This window comes from Triturus cristatus, chromosome 5_1 (genome assembly GCF_964204655.1).
Source record: "Triturus cristatus chromosome 5_1, aTriCri1.1, whole genome shotgun sequence".
Taxonomy (NCBI): domain Eukaryota; kingdom Metazoa; phylum Chordata; class Amphibia; order Caudata; family Salamandridae; genus Triturus; species Triturus cristatus.
In genome coordinates, this window is record NC_140587.1 from 716,717,506 (window position 1) to 716,743,336 (window position 25,831).

The 25,831-nt window shown below is 44.6% G+C and overlaps 1 protein-coding gene across 1 annotated transcript in view; it reads left to right on the forward strand.

Moving 5' to 3' along the window:
- LOC146831406 (beta-1,4-galactosyltransferase 6-like) overlaps positions 1–25,831 on the forward strand; it is a 211,954-nt gene that overhangs the window by 103,844 nt on the left and 82,279 nt on the right. Inside the window, exon 4 of the mRNA XM_085605707.1 lies at positions 1,422–1,546. Coding sequence (XP_085461833.1) covers positions 1,422–1,546 — 125 coding nt within the window. The remainder of the gene's footprint in view (positions 1–1,421; positions 1,547–25,831) is intronic.

Sequence of the window (25,831 nt, forward strand, 5' to 3'; positions counted from 1 at the left end):
GTGATGTATCATGTGTTGCAGCTTTCAAGTCATTGATAATTTGGTTTGTTTACAAGAAATGGAATAGTCAATCAATAGAGGTTTGAGTTTGTAACTTTAATGAAAGGCAACAGCTCTTGGCTCTTGTTAGGTCCGGCTAGTGGCACCTTCAGGTTTTATTATTACCTGATTCCATCACAATTGTTGCCTTTCTGCCCTCAGCTTTTTTATGGTATTCGATGGTTCGAGGAGACAGTTTTGTCAATGTGACAGCATTTCGTGGATGTTCCATTATCTCATTTGGGTTCCAATAGGTTTTGTTGCGAGGACATCAAGTAGTCCCTTTATTAGACTGCTGATGACATGAGGTAGCTTGTATTTGTGAGCAAATGCGTGTTCTTTGATGCATTTTAATTTTCTCACACGGCATTTTAATTTATGAATTAATGCTTTTTAAGACGTGTGCACTATTCACTAATTATAATTGGTCTTGCTGTTTCATTTGTTTTACTTTATCATGATGACATGTTGTATTTACAACTTTTTCACAAAGTAAGCACCTATGCAAATTGACTTTCTCAAAGATGCGGCAAAAGTACTGCCATGTTGTGAAAAGCATCTGTTCTGCAAGATTTCGCTGTGCATACCTTTCAATGTGCACTTTCAAAGTAAACTTCATTTTCTGACTCTCTTATAAGAGGATTGCTTAACTCTGCTAATGCTATCTGTTCAATTAGGCAGCTGTAGTCTCCCCGTCCTTATTGTTGCGGCCACTTTCTTTCAGCTGCAGTGGCAAAATACCCAAGTATTATAAACACTAACCGTGACAAAAAGGCAAATCTGTTGTCTTTGTCAATCCTTTTTTTTTTTTTTTGTTTTGTAGTATAGTGTTACAAGTTTTCTTCACCCTGCTTTCAGCTTTTGTGGATTGTGTTGGCACAGTGCTTAAAAGTTAACGTGATTTCCATTATTCGACTAAACTGCGCCTTTGTTGCCTGTAATCAACAAGTCATGCTTGGAGTAATTGTTACATGCTCCTCTCGGCGCTTCCGTGCATTTGGAATCAACACAATGGAGTGTCCATTGCTCAGGTTTCAAACATTGCAGTCTACCTGTGTGGGCCATTCTTTCTCAGAGCAATGCACGCACTCAGGTATCATCAAGAAAATGAAATATTCCTCAAAACGCACAGCCAAGTATAGTTTTATCTATTTAGTTGGGCGACCTGGAAGCTTAATGGTGGTTATATTTATGTTGGAGTACCACACGTGTGGTTATCCTTAACCAAAAGCAACAGATAAATGTTGATAGGCTATCATGAGTTATCACCATGTAAAGGCACAGTAAATTATATTTTGTCTTTGTCAGTTGTGCAAATATGTATATTTCACCTTTATTTGCTGCAATATTCTGACTTTAAATTCTCCTTTATCTTTGTGTAGGAGGTCCCATTGATATTAATATGAGTGAAATAAGTTTAGATGAAATTCATCAGTCGTTAGCTAAGAGTATGAACATCAAGGCTGGTGGGCATTGGACGCCGACGGATTGCAAGCCCAGATGGAAGGTGAGCATTTCTACTCCTTTTCCCTGGAAACAACAGTTCTTCATAGGACTGTTACTTCTAGTTAAGCAGCAGTATCCTGAATTATATCTACCTTGGGTATTTGCTTTCTGTAAGATATATAATGGGCCTTGGGCAGTCTAAGGTGAAGCCTGGCTCTCCAGTCCTCTCTTTGATGTTTCAGTAATAGGTTTGCTTTACTGATGTTTTCTCAAACCTTTGACAACGAAAATAGCATACATCTGTTATGACTCGTGGCAATGTTGATTAAAACGTCCAGTATTTAAAAAAATAAAAAAATCTGCACTAAATATATGCCAGCCATGACGTATGAGTAGACCTATGTTCTTCAGGTGATCTATTTGTTTTTTTGTTCCACAAAAATATATGCCTACTGCTTTTATGGGGGGTAGTGATTGTATTGTATTGCATTGTAATTGCACGTGTATAGTGCTTACCACCCCCTGACGAGGTGTAAATAAACTACGGCTTTCAAGTGTTGTACTATAAATTCATTTTATTTATGATTGCATATATTTTTTTGTAAATCAATAGTGAAGCAGCTGTAGATAGTTATGATAAAAGATTTAATTTATGCAGTCCCTTATATACATGTTAAAAAAAATAATTTATGTAACTATCTGTAATCTGTACATTTGTTAAGCAGAACTAATGAATTTGTTTTTATAAACCTAATTATTCTACATGTTTATACAAAGCAATAAACATATATAGGTACATATCTATAGTACCAATAAATGCTTTTATACAGAGATATGCTGTATATTTCTGTTTGTGTATGGTGGTTATGTGGGGAAGAACCAATTCTTGAGTAGTTTTCTGAAGATAAAGTGATTATCCGTGGATCTTATGTTGGTGGGTAAAGAGTTCCATAGTTTGGCTGCATAAACAGAGAATGATGTACCACCCATGTTTTTTTCGGTTCCTTTGTTGAATGTGTTTGGTGATTTTATACGTGATGAAGAGCGGTCCCGTTTCATGTATCGCTTTGTGGGCGATACAGAGCAGCTTGAGCGTGGATCTTCTGGAAACCTGTAACCAATGCAGGGCTTTCAAAGCAGGGACGATGTAGTCTTGGTTTTATATGTAAGAGTAGTCTGGCAGCCGAGTTCTGAATCCATTGTAGTCATTTCATGGGCGTTAAAGGTGATCCGTTGTAGAGGCTATTGGCGTAATTGAGTTTGGACAGATCAAGTGAGATGGTAGCCTGGACCGTGTGTGGAAATCCCAAATGGGGGAAGATTAGCCGTTATGTTATGTTAGGAATGCTTATAAAGCGCAATGGTTAGCCTAAGGTGTCCTGGCCCTAGCTGCAGTACTCCGAGAGCCAAACCTTTTATGCCCAGTATAGTTAAAAACAGCCATGTTTTGAGGGCCTTCCTGAAGACAAGTAAATCATTAGCGTTCCTCAAATGAAAAGGGAGCGGATTCCAAGCCTTTGCCACACCAGCAGCAAAGCTTCTGCCTCCCCACCTACCTTTTTTTACGGGTGGTACTATCACTAGTTTTGATCCTGAGGAGCAAAGTGATCTTCTGGGCACATACAACTGAAATTGTTGTCGCTGATGGTCGGGACCGGTACATTGTAAGGCTCTAAAAACTAAGCACAGGGACTTGAACTGCACCCATTTCCTAACGGGCAACCAGTGAAGTCTTTTTATTTCACTTGATATCAGTGTGAATCGAAATTTGCCTAGCAGGGTAACGGTAAGTTTCAATTCTATTAAGGACACGGAGGCGAGGATTATGCTTTTCCTTTCTCCGCTTTATTATTATGTAAAACTCACAGCAGCCAGAAAAGCAGAACAAGAGTGAACTTATAACCAGAAATAGGAAAAAACATCCTTTGGTCACCAGAAAACAACTCAAAGTTCATTGCGTAAAACATCAACTCCCATCAGTCCGAGGGATAACCCAGCGTCCAAGTCCTTTCACGCTGTCCATGACCCTTAGAAAGCTCCTCCATTCCGTGAAGCCCTCCTCTTTCTTCGCGCAATTCACGCCTGGACATCACTGATCTTGCTTAGCTCCATCATTCCCTGCATGTAAAGAAACACGAGACTTTACTACTGGTTACGCGGCCCAGCCGGCAACACAACATCCCATAAGAAGGTCACAAAGCGGCAAATCAACAGCTGAGTGAAAACTGGAAACTGGATTACTTACAGCAGAACGGGGGGGTTCGCACCATCGTGCAACGGGAGGGATAATCCTCGCCTCCGTGTCCTTAATAGAATTGAAACTTACCGTTACCCTGCTAGGCAAATTTTGATTCTATGGCAGGACCGGAGGCTCCGATTATGCTAGTTCAAAGCTTACTTACCACCAACTGAGCCACATCTACCACCGGTTTAAAATAAACCTCTTGAAGGTGGAATCGGAAGACCAATCTGCCGCTCGCATAAGATCCTCCAAGCGAGCTCCCAAAGAAAACGCCTTAGACGCCATCGCGCCCCTAACCGAATGCGCTCCAAACTGCTTAGTATCAATACCCGCCTCTTGCATGACCCACCGCACCCACCTGGCTATCGTGGGCGAGGAGACAGCTTTGTGCGGTTTTCTCAAGGCAATAAGAAGTTGCCTTTCGCCCGGAGGGCGTAATTCAAGAGTCATGTCCTCATACGTCTTTAGACAATTTACCACACACAGTTTGGGCGCATCCGTAAAAGCCGGATAAGAGATAGTCCTTGAATCCGATTTGGTACGTCGACCCAACGTAAAAGTAACCCCTTCCGGGGAGAAGGTTCGTGCCGTAACGTCCAACGCCCGGACGTCCGAAACTCGGCGACAGGAAACTAGACATAACAACATGGCTAGCTTACCGGAGAGTTCCTTCAAGGAAAGATACTTCTTCCGCTGCCAGGATAAGAAAAGATTCAAGACCAAATTGACGTCCCAGAGGACCGAGTAGCGCGGTTCCGGGGGAAGAGACAGACGGATACCCCGCAAGAGGCGACAAACAAACGGGTGCTCCCCGATCGGGGCTCCGTCTACCGGATAATGAGCTGCAGAAATCGCCGAGCGAACCGCGTTAATAGAGCGGTAAGCCAGACCCACCGTGGCCAATTCAGCCAGAAAATTCAACAGGGGAACGACGCCTGCGACCATGGGATCAAGACCCCGTCGAAGACACCAACGCATCCACTTAGTCCATGCGGACCGATAGCGTTTAGAAGTACTGTCGGCCCAGGCCCTTGACAAGAGACCTTGAGCCGATCCCGAAAGGCCTGGGAGCGACCAGCGTCTCCTGAAAGCCTCCATGCCATGAGGCGGAGAGATCCTTGGCGAATGAGGTGGTGCTGCTCCCCTTGCGGATTCAGAAGGAGATGAGGAATCGGGGGGAGTAGGATTGGAGAATCCCAAGAAAGTTCCAGAAGAACTGGAAACCAAACTTGAGACCTCCAACAAGGCGTCACCACCACTAAATCCGCTTCCAGGAGCCGGACCCGGGTTGCCGTTCGTATCACCATCAAACGGTGGGAAGGCATAACCGTTCTCGTGGCTCCAGTCCTGGAGAAACGCGTCCGTGGCCTCCGCTAGCGGATCGGGCCTCCAACTGAAGAAGCGTGGGAGCTGGTGGTCGAGGCGGGACGCAAAAAGATCCACCGAGAACGGGCCCCAGAGGCCGTTCAACCACTGAAAGACCAGGACATCCAGCTGCCATAGGCTGGAGTCCCTCAGATGCCTGGAATGCCAATCTGCCACCTGGTTGGCCTGGCCCGGCAGGTACTCCGCCGTCACCGAAATTTGGTGTGCCAAGCAATACTCCCAAAATTCCTTCGCGAGATGCGCCAAGGTCCGGGACCGGGGACCTCCCAGTCGGTTGACATAACGGACCGCTGAAACGTTGTCCATCTTCAAAAGCACACACGCGGTCGCTTGGGGCTTGGTCCAACAACGGACAGCGAACGAACCCGCCAAAAGCTCCAAAGCGTTGATATGCAACTTCCGCTCCTCTGACGACCAGACGCCGCCTGTAGAAAAATCTCCGCACCGGGCACCCCATCCTGACCTGCTTGCGTCCGATTCTATGACCAAATCCGGTGCCGAGCCGAAGATTGCACGGCCGTTCCAGGCCTCCATGTGTGTCAACCACCATGACATTTCCTCTTTGGCCTCCTCCGACAGGGGGACTGCCTGGTCGTATGAAAGCCCCCTTCTGAGATGATGCGCCTTCAGGCGCTGCAATGCCCGGTAATGAAGGGGTCCTGGAAAGATTGCCTGGATGGAGGAGGAAAGAAGTCCTACTACCCGGGCAATCTGACGGAGAGAGGTTTGGGGTCTGGAGATGGTCTGCCGCAAAGTATGGCGGATTTTGGCCATCTTGCGAGATGGGAGGCTCAAGGAGGCCTGAACGGAATCCACGACGATACCGAGAAAGACCAGACTGCGCGTTGGTGTTAGGACCGACTTCGTCCCATTGATGACAAACCCCAGGCTCTCCAAGAGGGAAACCGTCTGCTGCAATTGAGCCGTCAGCCTCCGGGGGCACTGCGCCATGAGAAGGATGTCGTCTAAGTATACAATCATCCTGATTCCTTGCCCCCTCAAAAACTCTATCACAGGATGAAGCACCTTTGTGAAGCACCAAGGTGCGGAAGAAAGCCCGAACGGAAGGGCAGTGAACTCGTACACCTGGCCCCGCCAGAGAAACTGGAGAAATCTGCGATGGGGAGGATGGACCGGAACTACCAGATACGCATCTTTGAGGTCTAGCCTCACCATCCAATCGTGCGGCAGGAGTACATCTCGAAGAAGGTGGATCCCTTCCATTTTGAAATGCCGGTAGACCAACCACCCGTTGAACTCCTTGAGGTTGATCACCGGACGCCGCCCCCCATCGGTCTTCTCGACCAAAAAAATATTGCTGAGGAAACCGTGTGGATGCAGAGCTGATCGACAGATGGCTCCCTTCCCGAGCAGGGCGGATACCTCCTCGTCGATCAGCTGCGCATCGGGGGCGGAAAAAACAATGGGACGTGGAAATTCCGTCTGAACAGGCAAGTCGTAAAATTCTACGTGAAATCCCTTTACAGTCTGCAAGACCCAAGCATCCGCCGTAAGCTGCGCCCAAGCGTCCTGAAAGGCCGCCAAACGGCCCCCTATACGCACGTGCTCCGCTTGCATGACACTCACCGCTTGATTGGCCTCCGCCGGAATTGTTCTTAAAGCCACCACGGCCCCGGAAGCGTTGACCTCTGGTAGGGTAGAAGTTGTTGTAGTTGGCCGAGGAGTTGTACTGCCCTCGCCCGGAGCCTTGTCCCCTGTTACTTGTCTGCTGACCGCCACGGCCGGTCGCGCGGCCCCTCCCGCGACCGGCCCCTTGGGAAAAACGAGTTTGGAAAACTCTTTTAATGTTGGATTGGGCCTTATCTAAGGAGGTGAAAGTGGCCACGAATTTTCCCAATTCTTTCACAAAGGGATCCCCAAAGAGGCCCCCTTGAGCCACCGCGCCTGCCTCGGAAGATGCCAAATCGCCCAGTTTTGGGTCGAGTTTGATCAGTAATGAACGGCGGCGTTCCGTTGAGAGGGCTCAATTTGCATTTCCCATAAAGATTATCGCCCTTTGCGCCCAGTTGGAAAGCACCTCGGGGGAAATAATAGAGCCCGTGACTTTTGCCTCCTCCGCCATATCAAGAATCTTGGTGATAGGACCTATGGCATCCAGAAGCTTATCCTGGCACGATCGCCAGGATCGGTCTATACCCTTGCGGGGGTCCTTCACATATTTAGCTAGAAAGGTAGCCATCTTCGAGTCTAACTCTGGCGTAAGGGCTACCTTCCCCTCCAAAGTGGGGCGCGGACACTCCGCTCTTAGACATCCCCGTGCTTCCTTCTCTAGAGGCTTGCGGAGGCGTCCCGCCACGAACTTGGCCACCTTGTCCCCCGGAGCCCAGGCTGCGGAGCGCGGATGCATGATCTCATCCGGATCCAACATACCTGTATCATCCTGGGGCAATGCGCCCTTGGAACTGGCCGGACGCCAAGAACGCGAAGACCCCTCCTCATCATCGGTATCCGCCGGGGAACCCCCAGTCTGGGATGGCGAGGGGGGGGCGGTGGGAACTGCGGGCACCGGCGGTGGAGGAGGCGCCGAAGGTGGTGGACTGGATTTAGCCAAGAAAGCCTGCCTCAAGCGTTCAAAGGCGTCCTTGTCCACTCCCTGCGACTCCTCCATGGCGCCCTCCCTACATACTTTCTTGGGGAACGGCCCAACCTCCTCAGGTAAAGGACCTGGTACAGGAGAAGGATCCCCCCGATAGGCCTGCGCCAACCTAGCGCATTCCGCTACTATGCGGTTAGACAGGCGGTCTTCCATTGGGGCTACCACCTCACTAACACACCTAAAGATAGAACTATCTACCGCTTCATAGAAACCGTCGTCCAGAGGTAAGTACTGCGTCCCCTCTTCCTCCTCATAATAGTTCCCTTGCTCCATACTGCTTCCAGATACTTTAAGGCAATGCCGTAACCTCAGAAGCTGGGAACCTCGTAACAGGTAAGCAACAGTGCAGGCTGGGACCAACAGACAAGTGTTTAGCAGGGCAGACGTGTACTGGCAGCGCCAGGACGAATTTGGGCAGATCGCAGGAACTGCAAGGGTTTAAGCGCGGCCTAGCCGCTGTGGGTGGCACACACACCCCAAGCGCGCCGGCCCTCAGCACCTGACAAGGCCACACCGCCACCCAGCGCGCTGACAACCAAAAGTGCCAAAACTTGCCCTCAGGCGATAACGGGGCTCGGAGACCTCCGCTTATAAATACAGACCCTCGCGGGCGTATAATGTGGAAAATTCGGGACAATACTGACCCCGAAGGGCGTCTTGGTGAGGCGGCAGGGGGACAGGCTCCGGCGGACTCGGTTCTCTCGCAGCGGCTCCCTTTGAAGAGACAGCCGCGCTGAGAGCAACGAGACGCATGGGCTCCCCCTAGCGGCCAGCAAAGGCCGCCGCAGGTGGGACGGCCGCGAAAGGAGCGAAAAGAAACGCTCCCGCGGCCGTAAAGGGACTCTGTGGAAGGAAAAACCAATACAATAATCTAAACACACAAGCGAGCTCCTAATATATAACCACCAAAGCGTCAAAGCATTCAGAAACAGACAAATCCCCAGAGAAACAAGTAAGGGACTTAACTGGCTGCCCAGCAGCGAAGAAAGAGGAGGGCTTCACGGAATGGAGGAGCTTTCTAAGGGTCATGGACAGCGTAAAAGGACTTGGACGCTGGGTTATCCCTCGGACTGATGGGAGTTGATGTTTTACGCAATGAACTTTTCGAGTTGTTTTCTGGTGACCAAAGGATGTTTTTTCCTATTTCTGGTTATAAGTTCACTCTTGTTCTGCTTTTCTGGCTGCTGTGAGTTTTACATGATAATAAAGCGGAGAAAGGAAAAGCATAATCGGAGCCTCCGGTCCTGCCATAGAATTTTGGAATCCCAGTGAGCAATCTAGCAGCCGCATTCTGCAACATTTGTAGTTTGTGTAAATAGCGCTCCTGCATATTCAGGTATAGACTGTTACAGTAGTGTAATCTTGACCTAATTAATGCTGTCACTACTGTGCGCTGGCTGTCTTTTGGTAGAAAAGGCAAACGTTTCTCCGTTGTTCTGAGAATGTATGTTGTAGCAGAGACACCTGCATTAACTTGACTGCCCAGGTCAAGCTGGTCTTCTAATAGTACTCCCAAGTTTTTCACTTTCCTAGAGGGAGTCGGGAGAGACCCCATAGTGTCTTGCCACCAGCTTGGGGTCCCAAAATTAGCGTAATTCCCAAACAGGATGACCTCAGTTTTACTTGAGTTGAGCTTTAGGCAATTTCTGGACATCCAGCTTCCATACAATCCTGTAGCCTCTTACCTGTTGCCTTTTCTTGCCCCGGTCGAAAAGACACCACAATTTGAGTGCTTTCCATGTAAGAGGTAAGGAGAAAGCCAAAGGACTCAATCAAGGGGGCTAGAGACGACATGTGCACATTAAAAAGTGTGGGACTCAAAGAAGACCCTTGCGGTACTCCACAGGGCAGCGAGCGGTCTAGAGTAGAAATCGCCTAATGCAACTATCTGTCGTCTATCTGAGAGGAAGGATTTCAAAAGAGTCCATTCTCTATCCTGAACTCTGCAGGACAGTAAACGGTTCAACAATAATCCATGATGGACCGTATCAAAGGCCGCAGAGAGGTCAAGCATGATCATTACAGCCTTTCCTACCTGGTCCAAGACCACTCTAATATCTTCAGTAGATTTAAGGAGTGCAGTTTACGTGCTATGCCCTTCTGTGAACCCGTACTGCGCGGGGTCCAGAACTTTGGCATCACAAAGATAAGTACTTAATTGTGTGTTCATACGTCTCTAAATCATTTTAGATGGAAATGGAAGACGTGAGATAGGTCAGAAACTATTTGGGTCCTTTAGGACCAGGCTCGTTATTTTTTGAAGCGGCATGACTGATGAGATTTTCCACAAGGTGGAAAAATGTCCTTCCTCAACCATGGAATTAAATAGGAAGGTAAGTGACGTGGCGATCGGATGTAGAGCCAGTTTTGCCACTGCTACTGGACAGGGGTCATATGGGGAACCTGATTTTACTGACATGAGGAGCTTACATGTCTCGTTAATGCATATTGGTGCAAACCTATCCATAATGGGCTGTGGTCCTGGGCCCAGCCTGTGACCCTCTGTTAAGCCGCCTGTCCCGTCATTGATAGAACCTTTAAAAGTAGCGGAGATCACTTCCACCTTTGCCAGGAAAACATTTTGTAATTTCATTGCATAATTCCTGGCTACTTTGAACACTTGCTGGTTGCGGGTGTGCCTATCTCGTGTACTATTTTAAAGAGCTCTTTAGGCGAATTTATGGCCTGATTAATTTCCCCATCAAAGAAATCTTGTTTTGTCTTAAAAAGTAACTGTTTATAGATCAACAGACTTTGTTTGTACCTGATTCTCTGTTATTTTGTACTCCTTTCTTTAGGCTTGTTCCAATTGTTTACATTTACATTTTTGCTCTTTAAGTTCCTGAGAGTACCAAGGGGCCGATTGTTGTGATCCTTTGGGATAGAGTAATTTCTTAGGGGCTAACTTATTACAAGCATCTTCCAGCCAAGAGGTGTATGCAGATGAGGCCTCCTCCACATCTAGTAGCATTTGACCTAAGGTTAACCCTAGCAAATCTGTTAACTCTTTCCCTCCAATTTTGTTCCAGGATCGAATTTTCTTCATTTTCCTCGGGGGCGGGGGGGTTGGGGGGGGGGGGGGGTTGGCTGAGTCCTGGTAGTCTGGGATGGCCACCTCAAATTAAACAGCTGTATGATCTGACTACACTAGGGGGCAGCTGGCCGGTAAAAGAAAGATGTGTTTGGTTTGAAAAATCCCATCCGACGTGTGCCCTGCCACGTGAGTGGGCCCGATTACTTGCTGTCTTAGCTAAGCACCATTCATCAGATCTAAAAGGTTCGCTCTATCTAGTTCTGTGCCTGCCTCCAAGTGAAAACTAAAATCACCCAATATAGTGTAGGAGTCAGTGCTCAATCCCTCTTCCATAAGATTTCCCATAAGATTTCCCATAGAAGTAACGAAAGGTTTCCGAGGACCTGGAGGTCTATATACTTGGATGCCCCTAAAAGTGTGATGATGTGAAAGGGAAAAGGACAGTGCCTCGCATTCAGCGATAGAGGCTGTTTTGAAGATTGAGCTGTGATAAATGCCGCTAATCCCCCTCCTTTCCTATTATGCCTGTTGACTGTGTGGCAGAAAAACCCAGGGGGAGGGGGGTGTGGCTTTGACTAAATCCGGACCACAAGCCTCATCTGTCCATGATTCGGTGATGAATGCCAGTTTTGTGTCTCCTCCCTCTATTAGTGATGCACAGTCAACACTGTGTTTCACCAGAGAGCGTGCATTCAGCAGTAAACACTTTACCACAACTTTTGCTTCCTTGCCTTTAGATACCCTTTCTGGTGTCCCACCAATGATTTCCCTGAACATAATGTCTGGAAGGGTACCGGTACAGTTGGGACAGAACACTATACTTGATGTCGGCCTTATGTCAAAGGTGAGACACAGACAACCTGTTCTTCACCTACAGCAGCCCCTCTCTGGTATATTTTAAAATAGCTGACTTATCTATGCTCAATCGGGCTGGGGTGCTGGCACAGAGCGCGGATGGGCGCAGACGAGCTTGCCTTAGGCAGGCATTCGACGCCCCAGCGGCGCTCCCGCTGCACGCTCGCGGTCTCTAGTTATAGAGTCAGGGTCCAAAAGGCTAGATCGCTGACCGTAATTCTCCCCAATATGGCGACCTCACTGTATCACAAGCAGTCCCCTGATATTGGAAGTCAAAAAGTGCCGTTAGTGCAAATTAATACAATAGAGTACAGCGAAGCAGCAGATTCAAATTAAATAACAATTCGAGCAAAATGTTTAAAGTTTATTAATAAAATTTTAAAAGTCGTAAAACAGAAGGCAGAAAACAATTAGCAGCAATTAGTATTCTAGATCAAGCAGCATGAGAACTCCTGGCTCAAGCCTCAGGAGGATGCAGAGTCGTAGAGTTGTTATAGTAACAAAGCGTGATCTTGCTAGTTTGGCCACTTAGACATTCATCGATAGCTTGGCGTCCATGGTCATGCCGAGATTTCTTCCTTCCTTCAATACTTTAGACTGTGTTCCTAGATCATCAAGCCATGCTGTGAGTGGGTCATAATCTTTCCAATTGCCACACAAGAGTATTTCCGTTTTGGAAGCATTCAATTTGAGATGGCTCCACTTCATCCATTGAGCCACGGTTCTGAGACAACTGAAAATTGGCAAGTTTCAAATGTCTTTGGGTCATTCCAGTTGAAGGAGTATTTGCGTGTCATCTGCATAGTTATAGCATGTGAGGTGAAATTAATTGATCTGTGCTGGGAATGACTTCATGTGGATGTTGAAAAGCATGGGCGAGGTAACCGAGCCTTGAAGGACCCCTGCTTTTTTAAGGATTGTTTTGACGAGAAAGGTGGGGTATAAATGACATTAGTTCTCTTGCGAAGGTAGGATGCAATCCAGTCTAGAGCAGTCTCCTCTATGCCGGCTTTGTAGAGTCTTTGTATCAGAGTGTCATGGCCAACCATGTCAAAGGCCCCCGAGGTCAAAGAGAAGTAGCGCAGCAACCCCGTTGCAGTCAACTGTGTTCTTCAGGTCATTCCAGATGACAAGAAGGGCAGATTCTGTGCCTCTTCCTGGACAGAATCCTGTTTAGAAATCTGAAAGTATAGCATTCTCTTCAATGAATTGTGATATCTGGGCGAATGCTACTCTTTCTATCAGTTTGCCCAGGAAATGTCGATTTGAAATCGGTCTGTAGTGGTCAGGGTTCAGCAGGTCCAAGTTTGTTTTCTTCAGTAATGGGCGTATGTATGACTTTTTGAGTTCTTCTGGAAATAGTACAGTAGTTAAGGAGTTGTTGATGATTCTACTTACTGGAGTGGCAGCAGAGGTTGTTAGAAGAATTGTTTTGAAGGTTTGTGGTGGATACGGGTCCGAAGGGCTGCCCCCAGGCCTGCTTGCTTTCACCAGGTCCATAAATTCATTGTGTGAAATTTGTCGGAAGGAACGGAAAGGCTGGGTTAGAGTATTCCCTGGATTGTAACTTTGAAAAAAGGGTTAGAGTTGATGCTTTGTCTCTGTTTTTAAGTAGGAGTCCAATATGTCTGTCTTGTCCGTATAATGATTTGCCAGTTTGCCTGTGAACTCTTGAGTAATGGGATTAGGTTCTTTTACGCATTTTGGTTTACTAAATTCATTAAGAATTTTATACAATTCTTTATTTGCACATTTTGAATTCTGTCTGAATAGTATTTTTTTTTCCGCTTTTTTGATACCTGATTTATATAATCTGTTAATTTTCCTTAGGTGAAGTTTGTCTTGGTTGGCGTTTGTTTTGAGCCAGGCACGTTGCAGCTTTCTAATTTGTTGTTTTATGTCTTTTATCTCTGTATTTCTCCAAGATGCTTGTTTCCTTTTGTTCTGTTGTGTGGCTTTTAGTGGTATCAGGATATCAAAAGCTTCATGTAGCACCCCTATACTTTTTTAACAGAATTTATTGTTTCTAGATCTGTACTGCATGTTAGTTGTGTATCCAAGTTTTCCAAATTGAGTTTGTTCCATGGCCGATAGGTGGATGCACGTAAGGTGGTTTTAGGTGCATTGCTTATTGTGGTTTTGTGTTGGAAGGCAAGCAGATGGTGGTCTGACCATGTGACTGGAGTCATCATTTGAAATTCACTAGTTCTGTATTAGCAAAAATGACGTCTATGATGTGTCCAGCGATGTGTGTCGGTTTGTGGATGGTCTAATGCAGGTTCAGTGCTTCTAGGCCAGCAGTGATTGTTTTGGGATGGGGCATATTGGGTTTATCAAACCAAATGTTGAGGTCACCAGAATGCATAGGTTGGAGTGTAGTGTTATCAGGTTTGAAACAGTGTCTAGAAGTGCGTCTGGGAATGTTGTCTTGATAGGTGGAGGTCTGTAAAGAAGCAGGAAGTTACAGGAGGAAGACGGTGTACGATTGCATCTGGTGAAAAGGGCCTCACAATTGTTTATGTAGACGTCAACAACTTCAGTGATCTGTAATGTTTCCCGGAACACAACAGCTATGCCACCTCCTTTTTTGCCTATACGATTTTCGGTGATCGTTTGATAGCCTAAAGGAATTGCTTTATGCAGGATTGGAGCCAAATCCTCTTCCCAACCATGATTCAGTTATGAATAGTATGTCTGGTTTTACGTCAGTGAGAAGGTCGTGAATGTGATGTTTGTTTTTAGAGAGCAATCCAGCATTTATTAGTACAGTTTAGAGAATGTGTTTTGCAGATAGTGTGGCTTTGTTTTGTAGAGGAATGAGCAGTATCTTGTGGGCTTGCAGCTGGTGTGTTGGTATTAGGTATATGAGGATAGAAATCGTGTAGCTTTTCTGTATCGTATTCTTAGTCTAGCAGGTTAAGAAGGCATTTGGATGGGTCTGCGTGTGTAGGTGGTGGAGACGGTGTTTGAGAGTTAGTTGTTGCGCTGTGTTTTTATTGTGTAACCTTGTTGTGCAGTAGACATGAAGAAGTGAAGTTGAGGTGTGGCATGTTGCTTATTTTGTTTGCATCAGTTTAGGGCGGAAGGTGAATGAGTTGGGGGTGGTGAAGCTTTTGGGTCATGTAGTAAGGTTCTACATTTTCCAGTGGATGAGAGGCGGTTAAAAGAGTTGCTGTAATGCTGTATATGGGTTGGGTGTGATGGAAGAAAGAAAGCTTAGTATTGGAGTAAGTTCATTTGTGTAGTTTGAAAGGTGGATGTATGATTTTAGTTTGTTATGGTGAGTATTATGAGGTGTTGTGCTTGAGAGATTTTGTTGTGCTGGTGTGTGATATGTTTTGTTTTTGAGGAGTAGTGAAAGGAGATGCTGGTGTATTGGTTTTATGAGATGGATTTGTTAGTATAGTATTGTTTTGAGTGGAAGTTGGGTGTGATGTGTTTGTGAGCAGAGTGTAGGCTGTGTGTAAGAGGGGATGAAGTAGGAATTAATGTACTTTGAAATATTCTCTTAAAGTCACTTAACCACACTGCATTCCTAAATAATTTAGTATGCACCTTCTCAACCATAAACGACGTAACTGGTATTTTCCTTCATATAGTGACTAATTTGGTTTACTCTTACTGCTGTATGCGAAGCCGCTGGAGGTGGGGAGCTGCGTTAGCACTTATGCAACCCTTTTGTTGGCCTGCCAGCAAAGAATAGTGCCTGGGGTTTTCATAATTTCAGAGTTGTCGTGGACATCAGTAAATCGCTGCTGATCCTACCACATCCAGGTTGGGGACTACTATAAGTTTGTGCCAATGTCAATTAAATTTTGGTATTAATGCGGATCTTAATGTTTCTGGAAGCAAATTGTGTTATTAATTGGCACTCGGTATGATCTAGTAGCTCGGATTCCAGAAGTCTTCTGTGAGTTTGGGAGACCTTGTTGCATGATGGTTAGAGTTTACAGATAATGTCTCCTCGTCCTGCAGTCTGTAGAGTAGTGCGCAAATTTCGATTTGTGTTCATGGACTGGTCTTTCTGCTGGTATTTTGTGTAATTCATGTAAAATGTACTCGGTGTTCATTGCTACTGCATCTAAAACTGAATTGTTTGAAGTTCTAGGTGATAATCCCATTCAGATGTTAGAAAGGTAAACAACTTTTACTGCACAGTTGAAAGAGAGGCAAATAATAGCATCAGATTTTCATTGGAATCCTGCTTTGCACACTGGGTAGCCTGTGTATTGCTTTCTACTTATTTACATTTTCATTCTGTAAAAATACTTTCAGAAGTATTCACCAATGCTTTGTCTTGGGGAAACAATTGTAATCTTCGAAGTCCCAAGTTTGTATTTGCATCCTCTTGTTCCATCTTGTTCTTTACACACCTGTCATTCAAGGGTCTAGGTAACGTTGCTTTGAATTTTTGTGCAAACGACAACAAATTCAGTCTTTTTGTCTCCTCTACCTATTTGTTCTCTTGCTCCCTTGAAATTGACTTTTTCTTTGTACCACCACTTGTACCTTTTAAGTCAATAGAGAGCTGGTAGCCCTTCTGCATCATTTCTATGATGATCTAAAAAAATAAAAAGAAAGAAACCTAATCATGGTAGTTTTTTTTTTGCAACAGGGCTATTTCGACTTACATTCACATTCCAGCTTTGCCTGCTCTCGTGTATGGACATCATCTATTATCCTGCTCTGTCCCATTCCTCCCCTACAAACCACTTTCTGCTACACGTGAGCTACCTTACCTCTCAACAGTCTGCCACCAAACCCAACTGGAAGAGCTTGCTCAACTTATGGTCTACAACCAAAATGGCAACAAGCACGGTCTTTGGCTTAATGCTGCCACATTCAATAACTGCCAGAGTCTACACCAGTCTGTAATTAACTACCCTGTTTAAACCTTTTCACCTACAGTCCCTCTGCCCCTGGGTCTCACCTCTCACATGTGCCTTCAAGACAAAGATGTATACCCACCCCTGAAGCTCGAGGGAATCCCACTCTCTGGGCTCTTACAGCCCTCCAGGCCAAACTCTGGCACTTGATCCAGCTAAATCATCTTGCATCAATTTCCGCTCTTCATTCCAACCTCAAGCATGTCAGCTGCCCTGCACTTTGTCATGTCACACTGCCAGTGAATTCCAAATCTTATGTTTTTTCAGCGATATTTGCCATTTGAAATATCAGGTTGTCCCTTCACTACCCCTCTTGTTGTCCTATTTCCAGGCACTACATTCTGCTGAGCTTAATTGTTTTGTCATTTGTTACCTATGAAACATGTTCCACATACTTCAGTCTGACAACCTGTATTGCCGTCCAGCTTTGCTTGAGGCATGACCCTGCTTTTTATTTCTTAACCTCTTGCTAATCTCTGGAGCCTACCTAGAATGTTTAAAAGTATGTTATTTTATACCTGCTTAAGAAAAGATACCCAGATGCGTTCTTTTTGTCCAAGTAGTATTGTGTATCTGAACCCCTTTTTCTCCAGAATCATGAGGCAACCTCTGTTTAATAACTTTACGAGCTATGTGTATGCCTTTAAACTGATCAACCCAGTGCCATCTGCCTTTTGTCAACTCAGCTCTTTAGAAATGCTCCATCACACCTGTCCAATTTTTTCAGCTGTGACTCCCCCATGCCCTTCTTTTCTTTTCCCATTTTTATAATTTCCTTTCATTGATGGATAGTCAATCATAAAGCCATGTTTGCACACTCACTTCCTAAAGCATCGATGACATGACTCTGAAGTGATTTGTATCTCATCTCTCAAATCACTCCTTCTGTTTCTTGTTACCCAACAGACTATATCCACATGTCTCTCTACCATTTGCAATTCCCAGGAGTTCAATGCGGAGTTTTATTCGCAAGGGACCATGGTGTGCAGTTTAGTTCCAGCATATGACTATAGTCTTAAATCTTCCCAGCCTTACAGAAGATCCAGGTTCCTAGGAACATTAGACGGTTCCACCATTGCCCAGAATGTACAGCTGTGCTTGAAGGGGGCCCTCCAACTTATCGGATGGGACAATGAGCCCACTTGAATGACTCTCCTGTGGTGGGGTAGATACCGCCCCCATCTGGCTGGCTTGCAAGGGTTTGAGAGGTGGGACAAAATTGGTATCACTCTCCTGGGGGATGCTTGGTGAGGTGAAACCTCTATGTCCTTCCAATTATGCAGGAACACTACCAGCTCTCCCTCACGCAATTCTAATACTTGCAGCTGCACCTCGCTCTCTCTGTTCACATACCACCACGTATGGAGCTCACTGGAATTAGCCCCCTGGAGGCCAAGTTCTTGGAGGAGAAACTAGGCAGGGAGCCATTTCCATGGTTTACTGCTCCCTCATTCCGAAATCGCCAGATCGTGTTCCTGGGTTGCAGATTCAATGGGAGGCATGGGTGGGAGACCTTGTCGAAGATGACTGCTGCAAAACCAGAATGGTCCTGAGGAACTGGCCATCTCCTTACGCCTCCTCATGATCGAACTAAATTATCTCCATATTGCCTACCTGACTTCTTACATATGACCTGGGCCTGCCCCAGGCTGATCCCCTTTGGAAGAGAGCAGGTGGCCTACTGGGCTTGCTGGAGGCGGTAGGTGGTGTGAGGAGGGAGAGTGTCTTCATTGGGGTTGCAGGGATAGTGGCCAAATGCGACATTGGCTGTAAATGGAACTCCCTGGAAACCACGTCATTGGTGGACTAGAGGAGAGGTAATTTGGTCTTTCCTGGCGGGAGCACCATCAATGCGAGTCCCGGGGTTGCCCTCGGAAGCATGAAAAGATTTGGGGCAAGTGGTGGGAATAGTTGATACCACTTACATATGTATCGGTCTAATGCATGTGATGTTGAATTATGGAACTGAAGGATGTGTGTTATTACTGTTCATTGCATCAAAACGGATGACAATTGGTTATCAATAAAGAAGGAACCTTTGAAAGATGTATCCACATTTCCCTGTCCGTACTACTAATTGATTTAATAATGCTGTACTGATGAGTAAGTTGAATTACTGCACAGCGTATTCGTGCGTTTCCCCAGTGCCTTCTCAAAGGCGAATTGATATTGCCTTATGAGTGTAAACCTGGGCCACTGGAATTATGCGATGCTGCTGCGATTTTTGCATAGTTATAGATTTGTCTCATAATCCCTCATCTGCCGCATGATCTGCAGATTTTAGCATACCAAAAAATTGTTTCTAACTCCAGCGTTTCAAAAGTTACTAAAAACGCCGCTGCACATGTTGCCACGCATTAGAAGGATTTCATCAAAAGGTTCACTGTTAATCTTTCTGTTGCTTATTGCTATATTTCGGTGTTAAACTGCCACTAATGAGGTGCAACCAATGTCAAGACACTGTTAACAGGTGTAAAAATAACAAAATAATGATGTAGTACTAGCACAAAATGTGCCACATTATGCCACATAATTTTCCTTCCCTTGCTGCATAATGAAAAATTTCCTAGCTAATGTAAAGGAAAGTTTCATTTCTATGAAGGACACGGAGGCGAGTGTTAATCTTTACTTCCTTCGCTTTATTACATACATGCAAACTTCAGCAGCCATTTCAATAAGGCAAACATGATGAAAAAACTACATTTCCCATGAACAACAGGGAAGCAACACAATCCAGTCAATCCTATCAGGAGCCAGTCAGCCGTATAATGTCCTGTGAAGCCTTTCTAGCCTCCTCTTTCTTCCTGTGACGTCTGTAATCTTCTATTTTCGTTACTCTTGCTTATTGGATTCTGCCCCTAGAGACAAGAAATTAGCACATTATTGCCATTAAACCGGAACAATATATCACAATACAGGTTGACATTACAATGTCCAATATAGCACAACCAATCTGAGTGCTCATAATCTGATGACCATTAACATCAATACAATAACGCACCATCTGAAATGGGAAGGGGAAATTTAGAGAAACCTTTTTTTTTTCGGGAGGGCTAATCTCCGCCTCCGTGTCCTTAATGAAATTGAAACTTTCCTTTACGTTAGCTAGGAAATGTTTCATTCTACGGCAGGACACGAAGAGGCGAGGATTAGGCTAGTTCAAAGCTTATCCACCACCACGCCTGCCGGTGAGGAAACAGGCTTAAAATAAAAGGTCTTAATGGTGAGATCATTCGACCAATATGCTGCTTTAAGGTTATCTTTGAGGCGAGCACCAAGACAGAAAGCTTTAGAAGCCATAGCCCCCCTCACTGAGTGAGCTCCACATCTGGAGGTGTCAAGTCCAGCTTCTTGCATGACCCACCTGACCCATCTGGCAATCATAAGGGACGAAACCGCTTTGTGAGGGCCACTAACAATTGTCTCTACTCATGTGGACGGAGTTCATCGGTCATAGTTTCATATGCTTTAATGGTGCGAACCACACACAATTTAGGGGATTGTCATAGAGATGGATAAGATACCAGTCTAGAACCACTTTTTGTTCTGCGCAAATTGTGAAAAGTTACCCCTTCAGGGGTGAAGACTCTACCTGTTCGATCCAGGGACCGGACATCTGATACTCGACGACATATTAACAGACAAAGCAGCATCGCTAACTTCACTGACAACTGTTTCTGGAAAGATACTTATTGAAGGGCCAAGACTGAAACAGAAGAAGAACCTTGTTAACACCCCAGAGAGACGTGTATCTGGGCTCAGGAGGAACTGAGAGTCCGATAACCTGCATTAGCTTCCTGACTAGCAGGGGCTCACCAACCTGGTGTCCATCCACCGGAAGGTGTCCCGCCGAAATCGCTGATCTGTAGGTATTAAGGTGATGGCCTATGCCGAAGACACCCAGCTGCTTTTTACCTGGGATAAAAATGCGGACTCTGTTCTCCCGGTCCAACACTGTCTCTCTTCTATCTTCAAATGGTTAGCGGATGCACAACTCCAGTGCAATGAAGAGAAGTCTGAGATTCTCCTCTTTGGGAAATTTCCTTCCGAGATTCTCTTTGGCCACCTGAGTTCCTCTTACCCACTTCTACAGGTGCGCCTGTTAAACACCTGGGGATGTGGTTTGATGAGTCTTTCTTTTTTGACACATATTAAGAAGCTGGCCGGCTGTTTCGGTCTTCTCAAAACCCCAAGAAAATGTTTTCCTCTCCTACCCCAGGCAGTGAGGGAAACGGTTACTTGTGCACTGATTTTGTCTTGGCTGGACTATGCCAATGCCCTTAATGCTGGTATTCCGGGCTACCTGTTGAAAAAGCTCCAGGTGGTTCAAAATACGGCAGCTAAACTTCTCCTGGGCATCTCGGCCAGGAACAGGGTCCACCATCAGTTGTGCTCTCTTCACTGGCTCCCCGTGATTGATAGTTACATTTAAATTACTGGTTATGGCCCATCGTGCTCTTCACGGTAGTGGCCCTTTTTATTTGCAAAAACGTTTTTCTTCTTATGTTTTATGTTCCTTTGCGATCCTTGCTGTCTATGTCCCTACGCTTTGCTCAGGTTCCTCGCTTTAAATATCAGAGGTTAGGGGGGCAGCTCTTTTGCTCTGAAGGCTGCTGCTGCTTGGAATGCCTTTTCTCTCGCCCTGCGTAATATTTAGGACCCAGTGGCTTTTAAGAGGAATCTGAAAACACATTTCTGCTTAATGTCCATTTTTCTTACCCGCTAGGCGCCGCGACACTCGTGAGTATCTGTGCGCGCTACAAATTTATGTAACATTAACATTAATCGACCAGTATGCGAAACCTTGAGAAGCCAGGTTTGCCAGAAAGTTCACAACCTGGATATTGTCTGCCCCCAGGGGATCAATCTGGAGTTTGAGACAGCAACCCAACCATCTTGACCAGGCAGATCCATATTGTTTATTCATATTGTCTGCCAAGGGATTAGCAAGCAAGGAGGAAGCTTCTGCTGAAAGGCCTGGGACTTTCCGATGACTCCTGTAACCCTCCAAGCTATGAGGCGGAGAGATCCCATTTGGACCAGCGAGTGGGGATTGTTCTGGGGATCCCTGAGGAGATCAGGAACCAGGGATAGAGGGATTGGAAAATCCCAGGAAAGTTCCATCATCGCTGGAAACCAAGCTTGGGATCTCCACATCGGAGTGATCACTGCTACCTCTGCTTTCTGCATGCGAAAAGATCCATGGAAAATGGACCCAATCTGTCCTGAATCAGACGGAAGACCTGGGTATCCATCTTCCTAAGGCTGGCATCCCTCCAGTGGCAGGAGTGCCAATCGGCCCCCAAGCTAAGTCCGACAAGGTCTTCGACCGTGTCCCTCCTAGGTGATTGACGTAGCGTACTGCTGCCAAGTTGTCCATCTTGAGGAGGACCAAGCATTTCACCTTCTCCAGCTGATGAAGAATGAACCTGCCATCAACTCCAGACCATTTGTATGCAGAGACCATTCGGTGGAGGACCATTTTCCGTCGGTGGAGAACTCTCTACATCGCGCGCCCCATCCGGAGCAGCTGGCGTCTGACTGGATTATTAAGTTGGGTTGAGAGCCGACTTGTGGACCCAAAAAAAACCAAGTTTAAATGGTATGTAAAAGGGACGTTAATAGAAGAACAAGTGGCATACAAATACCTCGGTTTAAAATTGGGGTGAGGCCCAACACACAAGGAACATAAAATGGATTTAAAAGCAAAATCTCAATCATTAATATTTGCGTACAAACGGCTGAATAAAAAACTAGGTTGCCAGAACCATGCGCAACTTTTAAAAGTGATTGCAGCACCAATTGTACCGATATTGTCATATGCCCTAGTAGTTTGGTGCGGCAAAGAGGTGGAATCGCTAAACAATCTTCAGATGAAGATATATAAAGCTGTTTTTAATTTACCAAAGTCCGCCGTCCCAGCTCTGGTTCAGCTGGAATTTGGCCTTCAGAACCAGAAATTCCGGAGCATGAGCAGCTTCGTGAATTTATGCCACAAATTTTGCGCATCCGAAATCTATGCTGGAAAGAAATCAAAATCCAGATGGACCAAGAAATTCCAAATTCATGGGGAGCATATCTGAGAAAATCATTGGCGGAACTTGACATACAAACAACATGGGACAGCCAACTAGACCAGGCAGCTTTTGGTAAACTTGCAAATAAGACAGTAAAGAAGTCTTTCATAGAAGACAAAATAACAACCTCGAAACGCAGGCATGAGTTGACTGTGATTAACTCTTACACATCAACAAAGCCTCAGGCCTATTTAGTAACACATTTCAGCGCTGTGTTAAAAAAGAGTTTCACCAATTACCGTTTGGGCATGCATGATTCGAAAGACCTACAACCGTCCTGGCAAAGCAACCAACAGGCACTACACTGTCGACTATGCGGCTTTCGTAACGAAACATTAACACACCTACCGTGTGCTTGCCCCACAGTTAAGGAAATAAGGAGGAGGCTTTTAAAACCAATTTTTAATGAATTGAACATCCATACTTGCAGGCAAGCCATGATATGTTGGCTGGAAGGCTCCTCTACAATCTTGGCTTGCCGGGGTGTTAAATACCTGGCAAAAGTAAGGAAACTTTTAAGGCAAGCCGATCTAGAGGATGCCAATAAAGTATGAACAAGGACGGCAGGCGCCTCCTAAAACATGGCACTTCTTTACTAGCCCAAGTAGCAAGCGGAAAAAAGCCCTAATCCACAGGATAACTGGAACAATAAAGAAAATAGCAACCAACTAAAACTTATTGCATAGTTGGCATTTTATATGGACATTTTATGTCACACAGGATCTAGTCAATTTACTTCTAGACCATTTTTTTTGGTTGACAGTTTTAAATAGAACTTTCACAGATTGCTTAAACCGTTAGACAACATTTTATGTGCATTATAACGTTATTCAGATTTTAAAATATTGTAAAACGCATTGCTGAAATGTGGTATTTAATGGAAGATTAAGTTTATTTATATATATATATATATATATATATATATATATATATATATATATTTCAGTGAAAAAACTATAGGTTTCACACACGTTATAGTTAGGTATTAGCATTTAAAAAACCTTAGAAATTCAGTGAAAAAAACCATAGGTTTCACACATGTTATAGTTAGCTGGACATTTTACTCGTAAAAAACCATTGAAATTGCCACGTTATAGTTAGTTCAGCTAACTATAACTCGCGCGCCCGCAATGCACTGCTGATGACGTCACATATTACATCACTCATGACATGGTCAGTGACATCACTCATGACATCACTGATGACATCTCAAATGACATCACTGATGACATCATCCAGTGAATGTGTGTTTTCCTGAAAATTAAATATGTTTTATTTATGTATATCTCAAGGTCGATGGAAGAATAAATGGGTATATAAGTGTCTAAATGGATGATTTGTTTTTGAAAAATTGATTGTGTAGCTGACTGATTAAGTGTATCATAGTGAATACATGGCTTAGTGAGTAATGTTTAAATATGGAAATATCTGTATCAGTCTCTCACTTTGTGTATATGTGGCTGCATGGGTTGGTGAGTAGCTACATGGGTGTCTATATGGGTTATTAGTTGGTTTTTTGAGTATCAGTCTGAGTGTCTTCATGGTTCGGTGGCGGGTATTACGTAGTGCATAGGTGCATGAATGAGTGGCTCACTCTTTGTATATGTTGAAGACAGCATGTGTGCAGGACTGTATGGGTGGATGAGTGTGTGTATGGGTGTGTTAGTGAGTGAATGACTGTCTCAATAGTGTCTTTATGAGTAACTACATATGTTTTAAACTAGTATATGTGACTATTGGTGTAAATAAGTGAGTATATGTGAGAGTGAGACATTGGAAGAGTTCCTGTATGAATAAGTATGTGTTTCTATAAGTGATTGTTTAAAAGACTAAGTATGTGTAAGTTTCCGTAGAAGTAAGTGTGGTGGTGTGTGAATAACTGTATATGCAAGTAAATGTATGTTTTATTCTTTATTAGCATGGGTGACTATGTGTGTGAGTAGCTCTATGGATAAGTGGCATTGTGTAACAGGATGTATAGGTGTATGAGTACATATGATAAGTGAGTACATGTATGAGTGACTGTATTGAACTGTTGGTGAATGAATGGATGTGTATGTGGATCTTAGAATTACTGAAGAGGTTGTTGTAACTGTTATTGGTATGTCCATTCTTTTGTAAATTTTAGTCTCTATTTTTGTATGTGTGTATCAAAGGTTATATTAGGGTGAGAGGAGGTCTACCACTCTATCACAAGGATGATGTCATCAGTGATGTCATTTGAGATGTCATCAGTGATGTCATGAGTGATGTCACTGACCATGTCATGAGTGATGTAATATGTGACGTCATCAGCAGTGCATTGCGGGCGCGCGAGTTATAGTTAGCTGAACTAACTATAACGTGGCAATTTCAATGGTTTTTTACGAGTAAAATGTCCAGCTAACTATAACATGTGTGAAACCTATGGTTTTTTTCACTGAATTTCTAAGGTTTTTTAAATGCTAATTCCTAACTATAACGTGTGTGAAACCTATGGTTTTTTCACTGAATTTCTAAGGTTTTTTAAATGCTAAGTCCTAACTATAACGTGTGTGAAACCCATGGTTTTTTCAGTGAATTTGCAAGGTTTTTTAAATGCTAATTTTTTTTTTTCTTCTATTTTTTCTAACATATTTTTATTTTAATTTTCTTACCTTTTATAAAGACTATGATTAAATTTTTAAAATTCTTTAATATGTTTTTTTTAATATATTTTTTAAAATAAACATGTAAAATTTATTTGCAGTACTTTTTTTCTATTTTTTTTATTATTTTTTTAGTACGCGTACCGTAAGCTCACGGTAAGCGTACGGTTTACGCTACGTCCGTAATTTATCCACGCTGCTTGCGTATAGTTACGCAATTTGCGTAGCCGCGCGTATTCCGCGTGGGACGCGTACGCGTGTACGCTACATGCGCACGTTACGCGGAAGTGCCGGGGAGTGACTGTTATGCGCATGCGCGCAAGCGCGTGTCTTTTTTACGCGCATGCGTACTTTTGCCATAAGCGTACCGTAAGCGTACCGTAAGCGTACGGTAGGTCATGTGATCATGAAACACAACTTTTGATTGGTTGAAACTACTTTCAGTTCTAGAACTCTCCTACACCAAGGACACCTTTGCACAACTGTTTTCACTTTTCCCTAAAACTGCCTTTGTGTTTTCCAACATATGCCAAAGGCAAAAATGGAACTGGTCCAATCATTTCTGTCCGCAGATTGACAAAGCAAGAAAGCACGTCAACAAATCTGTTTCTGCTTTCCTCCG